The sequence below is a fragment of the Spermophilus citellus genome (assembly GCF_964194105.1).
Source record: "Spermophilus citellus genome assembly, chromosome: 2".
Classification (NCBI taxonomy): domain Eukaryota; kingdom Metazoa; phylum Chordata; class Mammalia; order Rodentia; family Sciuridae; genus Spermophilus; species Spermophilus citellus.
In genome coordinates, this window is record NC_138183.1 from 193,061,934 (window position 1) to 193,069,505 (window position 7,572).

A 7,572-nucleotide genomic window follows, 5' to 3' on the forward strand; every position below is an offset into this window, starting at 1 on the left:
CTCCTATTACCAAGTGAAGATCAGGGGGAGTTTTCACTGATAAGGGGGTTGCTGAGAGTTTGGTTTCTATGGCTTTTCCTAAAAAACATAAGTCTCTTGGGTAGAGTGAAACATTAAACCACGATTCAAACTAAACTCTTTAAGTGTGAATTACTGATAAGGTCACTTTTCTCTACTGATGGGTTTGGCCGGGGGAGTGGGGTGGAAGAGGAAGAGGGAATGATGTTAAGAATGATGAATGACCATGACAACCAATGTGTGTCGCACTTTATAAAGTGCTTCCACATTCACTATCTCATTTGATCCTCAACGATCCTGAGAGTTAGATATTATTATCCCCATTTTACAGATGAGGAAACTGAGGCTCAGAGAGGTGAAGTACCTGGCCCAAGGCCACACAGCCAGTAAGTAGAGGACGGGAGCTAGAGCCCATGTCTTGTGACGTCAGATGCGGCTCTTTCCCTGCTCTACTCTGCCCCCCTGTCGTAGGAGGAATGGACGAAGAAAGTGGAGCTGTTCAGCCTGGAGAAGAGAAGACTCAGGGGGCCAGGACTGCTGGCTTCATGGTTCTGAAGGGCTGCCCCAGGCAGAGGGAACAGCCATGTTCTGAGTGATCACAAGGGTCAGACCACAAGCATGGGCTTTGGAATAAGGCAGACCTGGGTTCGAATCCCACCTCTGCCACTTCAAATCCTGATTCTGCTCTTTCTTAGCTGTATGAACTTGGGCAATCACTTGACCTCTCTGGACCTCAGTTTTCTCTTCTGTTAATCGGGGAAGAGGGGTTTTGTAAGATTAAATGAAATGATATAAGAATAACCCCTAACCTATAAACATACTGCAAATGTCAGTTTCCTCCTCCTACCCATGGGTTGGTAAGAATTGCAGAGAGGCAGGTTTCCTATCAATGAGAGGAACTTTCTCATAACCAGAGCCTTCCTACAGAGGAGGGAGGGAACAAGCTCTGCTTAGGAGTAGTGTGTGAGCAAGGCTGGGAGGTCTGTCCTTTCCATTGTTTTGAGTCTTAAGATTCTGTCAGTCCCTGGGCTGGTGCTGGCTGCATGTTTACTCTAGGCCTCCCCAGAATCCACACTCTCCAAGCAGGTGCTGGGGCCATGGAAAGTAATAAGCCCCAGGTTCTGTCCTCAGTGACCCAAGTTCAGTGAGAGCTGTCGGGGGGGCTGAGCTGGCCAGGAAAGCTCCCAGAGATGGGCCTCCCCAATGTAGGGGGCTGAGAGGGACTTCAAAGGGGTGCTTTGCTGGCAGAATGGTAGCGACAGCCTCAAACTTTGGCTCCAAAGCCTACGATCACATTCCCTGTGCTCTGTGACCTGCATGTAGCAGGCACTATGTAACACAAGCCTCATCTAATCCTCGTGAGAAACCTAAGGGGTATGTATGAATGCCCATTTTGTAGATAAGAAAACTGAGCCTGAGAAATCAAACAACTTGCTCAAAGTCACACAGTTTAAACAGTAAAGCAAGGATTCAAACCCAGGTCTGATGTCCCCTGTGCCACCTCCATAGAGGTGCTTTATGTTTTTAGGGAGCCACTTGAGGAAGGCTAAGCTGTGCCAGGATGGCACAGCAGGGATGTAGCTCACTGCCAGTCACACCAGGCCCCATGGAGAAGAAATGAAGTATGTGTGGGACTCTTCACCTTCCCAATGCCAGGCCATCCTCCTGTCACTACCATGTTCCCCATGGCCAGACCCCTGAACTGCATAAATGTTGGATCAGCTTCCTCAGTCCTTCCCTGTCCCAGACCAGGAGAGTCAAAATGAGCATTCCTAGGGCTGATTGTCAGGGGACACCACTCACTGTCCTCACAGAGGAGTGAAAATAGCAGGCAGGTGGGTGCTGGGACTTGTGCTAGTGAGGCCTCCCCACAGAGGGCCAGCCCCAGGCACCGGAACCTAAGAGAGAGCTGGCCTAAGGGAAAGGACCTTGGATATTCTGGAGCTTCAGGGTAGGGAAGACCTCAGAGATCTCAATCCTAAGCCCTATCTGGGAAAGAAATGTCCCTGCAGCCTCCTGATGGTCTCTGGTCCAGTGTGTACATGCCCCCAAGTGACTCAGTTCCAATACTGTGAATGGTTCAGCCCAGGCATAGTTCATCTTCACAATAAATGGAACCAGTCCTCTTTCATCTACCAAAGCCAGTTCTGCCCTTGGGGACCACAGGGCCCAGTTACCCTCAAATCTTCACAGTCCTTCAAAGGACAAGAGACATTACCATGGCCCTCAGGCCAGCTCTTGATTCCAGGTCAAGAGCCCAGTCTTCCCATTATGCTTTAGAGACTATAGTGCAGGCCCTCTCCCTTATTCCTGTCACTCCCTTTCCAGGGGCAGGCCTGTGTAAGGAACAAGTCCCTTCCTCATCTCATGCTTGTAACTGTGATGTAGCCCTGCACTTTTAGAGTTATATCCTGGTCCTTGGCCTCTGGGCTAGGGGTACCAAGGACAGTGCTAGGTGTCACAGTGCTAGGTGTCAGTGGAAATGGCACTAGGGACAGTTTCCTGGTTCCTAAAACTCAGTTCCAAGATCAGTATTTTCTGTTCCCCTTGATGGGGTCCCACTCCGATTCCCATAAACCTGTTTAGTTCTTGGTTTTCTTGAAGGCGGTGCTGGCTTAACAGAAGTCTTGCTGGTTACATCTGTTCTTTTTGGCCAGAGGCCTTGGTGGGTAACAGCTGGTACGATGTCACTGTGCTCAGGGCCTAGTCTCATATGTGTTGCCAGGGGCCAACTCCCCAGAAGCTACAAACCTCAGGGGATCTAGCCATACTGCATTCCTCCTCAGAGCAAAACCTAGCCTGGGCACATATGTATTTGTTCATCCTCTCACCCATTTATCCATCCATCTATCCTCCCATCCATCCATCCATTCATCCATCCTCCCATCATCCCATCCATTTCTCCATCCATCCATTCTCTCATCCATCCATCCATTCATCCATCCATCCTCCTATCCTCCCATCCATCCATCCATCTTCCCATCCTCCCATCCATCCATCCTCCCATCCATCCTTCTACCCACCCTCCCATCCATCCATCCACCCATTCTCCTATCCATCCATCCATCCATCCATCCATCCATCCATCCATCCAGGGATTCATTCATTCTACATGCCTGATATGGGCCAAGCTCTGGATCCAAAGAGGAAAGCCCTCTAGAAGTGGAAGTCTGGCAGGGACATTGGAATATACATAACAGTAGCACCTTAGAAATGGGTACAATGGCAAAAGCCAAATGCTATGGTTGTCCCAAGGAGGAAGTTCTCACTGTCTCAGGGGTGGATTAGGGAAGACATAACCGCCAAGCTTGGTGAAATGGTCAGTTCACCTGGCAATGGGAGAAGTAGAAGGAGCAGAGAAGGTGTTCCAGTAAAGGGGCTGGCATCGGAAGGGCTTGGCCCCTCAGGGAACTTCAGGTGTTTGCTTAGAGCTGGATCACATGCAAGGTATTACCATTCTGAGTTCTTTGGTGACTGAGTAAGCACAGCTATTGGTCTTTACCATATATTCTCTGCCCAGAAGAATGCTTGACCAGTCTATATGGGCCAGCCACCCACCTCCACTCCCTCCTTCCCTCTCTCTGTTCTGGAACTGTGGCCAGGTAGCTGTGTGAAAGCAGATGGTGCTAGTGACAGGAGCAGGGTCAGCAGAGAAAAGAGATTATGGAGTATGGACCTTGTCTTGGAGGTGAAGTGAAGGTCATGGAAGGGGAATGGCAGGGTTCCATACACATGTTAAATGGCCACCATTAGTATTACAGTTAGAGGGGCAGTGGGAGGAGCTAGGCTCTAGAATAGTGAGTGGGGCAGGGCAGTGGGGGCCTGACTGAGGACAATGGCAGTGAGACAGGAGAGCAGATGGAAATATTCAGATTTATTCCACAGGATTTGGTGACTGATTAGAATGGGGAAAGGGGAGGAGGTGGCTGGGTTGGTTTTAAGTCTAAGTCACTGACGGTAAGGTCCTGCTTTTCCTGCCCTCAGGAATCTTCCACTTGATTCAGATCAAGAAAGTCAGGAAGCAAGACTTTCAGAAAGAGGCACAGAACTTCCGGCTGCTCACCAGCACCCAGGAAGGTGGGACCTTGGGCTGAGAAATGGGGCCTCAGAGGAGAGCAGGGATGGAGGCAGGACCTCTTGGGGAGTTCCCAGGCTGCTAGTGCCAGGAGGAGGGGCTGTCAAGGGGGGGTGTCAGCCACAGACGTCAGTTCCCAGCACAGGAATCCAGTGGGCGGCTGGGCCAGATTTCTCAACTCAGAAGCCAGAGAGGGAAGGTGAAACAGAGCTGGCTGGCTTTGGTCTTGGTGTTGGGGGTGGGGGTGAGAGGACAGAGCTGTAGGAGGGAGGTTTAAGCCTCCAAACCCTGGTGCTGCCCACTCCCTCTCTACTGGAACATTTCCCATTGAAACCCTCCTACTCACTGTCCTTGGTACCCTTAATTTGTTCTGCATTACTTTTAGGAAAATGGGCCCAGGTAGGGGTAGGGGAGGGCAGGGCACAGATGCGAGTATTACCAACAGGAGTCAGGAACCATCCCAGTCCCAAAACACACATTGTCTGAAGGCTGGGTCATGGACCAGAACTGCTATGATGAGGATGTCACCTCTATCCTCCAGCCCCAGCTATGCAGCTCCTCCTACCCTCAGCTTTCCCCGTCCCCAGTCACTGCCTCTGTTGTACGCGTGCTCACACATATGCCCTTTTCTCTCTTCTGCCTCCCTCTATACAGGTCACTGGAACGTCTTCCTAGCCCAGACTCCAGAACTGAAGGTCACAGCCAGTCCAGACAAAGTGACCAAGACCTTATAACAAAGATCTAAGCAATTGCAGATGTGAGCTTTATCATTTTTGTTATTATATATTAATAAATAAGAACTTGTATTACCCCTCAACCCTGTGTGCTGCATTTAATCCTGTCCCATGTGTGCTCTTCCAGGGCTCCGCAAGTTAGCCCAGTTATTCGTATTTTACAGGAGTGAAATCCAGAAGGGGCAGAAAGGAGCCCTCGTCCTCATGGTGGGTTGCCACTGGAGCCAGAGAGAGTTCCTCCAGCCTCGTAGCCCAGGCCCTTGTCTGCTACAGTGCCCTTGTCCTCTGTCCGGCACTTCTTCTATCCCCAAGCCCCCCACTAAAGCAGCTCCTGCTTTTACGAGCAGTTTCTTCCCCCACCCCAACCCTCCTGGCCTCACCTAAGTGGCACTGAGCCCAAGAAGGGGCACTGACTCATTTAGCCAGCAGTGTAGCGAACGGAGCCCCAAAGCCCTTTCCCAGGAGTCAGGGGCCCTCACCATTTTCAGTCCCTTGATAGAGACAAAACTGAGTTTAAGGAGCATAAGCAGCATTTGCCAGAAGGCACAGAGCTGGTTAGTAGCAAAGGTAGAACTGGAAGCCAGGGCTGTGCACAGGCTGGCACTCCTTCCCCAGCTCCATGCTGGGACTAGTGTTAGAAGCCCAAATATTCTCACCTCTGAGGCGTTCCAAGGCTTTGCAGTCAGATGGCCAACTTGGCGTCATGAGAAGAAGGACTAACACATATAACGAAAGACAGATCAATAATTGATTCTGTCCACATGCACAAGTCCTTGCAATATCAAAAATGTTTTAAGGTCCACAATTTCCTTAAGGTTAGTAGTATAGGATTTATGCCCTTTGTAGAGAGGAGGAATGGGAGGCTCAGAAAGGCGTTGTCTTCTGTGGGGAGCCATTCTGACACGTGATTGGGTGACTCCCGTTAAGGGCCTGAGGCACTCTGGCTGTGTCGGAGTTATCCCGACCCTTTCCTGATGAGAGAGCCCATCCGTGTGGGGGTGTGCGTAACCACTGACCCTGGAGACCCAATCACTGACCCTGACCTTGGAGTACAGCCCCCCCTCAACCTTCATTGGATGGAATTCTCCCCTGAATCTCTTGTTTCCCCCAAATAAAAGGCTGATCCCCGGCGTGTTCGCTCTCTCTCTCTCCTGCTAGCCCAGAGTAATCCTCGCTGCCCTGCTGAGCGGCTGGAGGCAGGGAAACAGGGAGACCGAGCCGTCTCGGACCTAGCATTAAAATAAGGTACTGTCTGTGTGTTTTATTTTGATCTCTTCTAACTAACTGAATGCCAGAACCTCATTAATGAAACCACTGCGCAGGACGCGTGGTAGAATTGGCGCCCAAGAGGGGGGCATTCTGAATTAGTTAGATTGAGTGGGAGCGCGCGCTAAAAAGATTAAGGAAATAGAAATAAAGAAATAAAGAGAAAATAGAGGAAATAAGGAAGATAAAGAAATAAGAGAAAGGAAGAAGTGACATTTGGGTCACAAAAGTAATAAAGAGAATAAAGAAAATAAGAAATAAGAGAAAGGAAGAAGTGACAATTGAGTCACAAAAGTACCAGGAAATATTGAAGGAAAGAGACGTTAATTTACTTAAAATGGGAAATTCTACTTCTTCGGATAAGGAAATGTATCTAACTATTTTAGACAGTATAATTAATCAGAAAGGAAAACAGATAAAGAAAACTCAGTTATTGCAATTCTTAAAGATTGTAGGTGAATATTGTCCTTGGTTTTGTGACCAAGAGTCTCCAAATTTACTTACTTGGGAGAAATTAGGAAGAAAGTTACAGAGAGTTTGTCTTTCTACTGAAATACCTGGAGGCATAGAGAAAATACAGAAAACTTGGACGGCCCTAGAAATTTGTCTCTTTGAATACATGGACCAGAGTCCGTGGCCACCAGAAGAGCTTCTGAGAGGTATTCAAAGAGCCATTAAGTCTATTCAAATGGAAAATCAGCCTGAGGCTAAATTAATTTCCTTTCCTTTGAGCCGTTTTAAAACAAAAGCGCTAGGAGCTAAAACAAAGGTTAGAAATGTGCAAGCTAGCCCGCAGACAGATTATACAGAACAGCATGATAAAGAAGAAGCATCTCTAATCTTGGAGAGCCCTCCAGAAGTGGTAACCAATCTTCCTGGAGAGGAAAATACAAAGGAAACTCCTAGCGGGGCTCAGGTTTCTTCTCAGCCACGTGAGTTAGAAACCCAAATTCCAAATGGCGATAGTACAGAGTCTGATAGCAGCTCGCAGTCTGAGGAAGAAGAATTAGACATAGAAACTCAGGACTTAGAGAGAAATTTTAATAGATTGCATTTAGCACCACCTGCCCAAGCCCTAAAAATTCAGCCGATACCTGCTAGAAGAACCAAATTTAACAGGTGTGCTGAATTAAAGATGACTTTTCTTACCCCAGTTCAGCAAGGTATTAAGAAGGCTCAAGAAATGGGGGAGGATACTACTGGTTTTCACCTCTTTCCAGTTTTTGAGCAAACTGATGAGCAAAATCAGAGAGTTAGAATTCATGCTGTAATTCCATTTAAAACTATCAAGGAATTAAAAAATGCATGTGAAACGTACGGCCCAAATTCGCCTTTTGTTCAGAGTCTGATAGAAAATATCTGCTCACAACCCCTTCCTCCTAGTGACTGGGTTTTTTTAGCCAGATCTTGTTTGAGCGGGGGAAATTACTTACTTTGGAAAACTTACTGGACTGATTTTTGTAATGAACAGGCAGAAAG

General features: G+C 48.3%; 1 protein-coding gene across 2 annotated transcripts in view; it reads left to right on the forward strand.

Moving 5' to 3' along the window:
• The window catches only part of CHRDL2 (chordin like 2), a 31,258-nt gene extending 26,359 nt beyond the window's left edge, over nt 1–4,899 (forward strand). Inside the window, exons 10-12 of one of the 2 annotated variants that reach the window (XM_081282224.1) lie at nt 350–404; nt 4,003–4,095; nt 4,748–4,899. In XM_081282224.1, coding sequence (XP_081138350.1) covers nt 350–404; nt 4,003–4,095; nt 4,748–4,838 — 239 coding nt within the window. In that variant the 3' untranslated portion in view covers nt 4,839–4,899. The remainder of the gene's footprint in view (nt 1–349; nt 405–4,002; nt 4,096–4,747) is intronic. The other variant, XM_081282225.1, reaches the window with a different exon arrangement.
• Nucleotides 4,900–7,572: the final 2,673 nt, after the last annotated feature.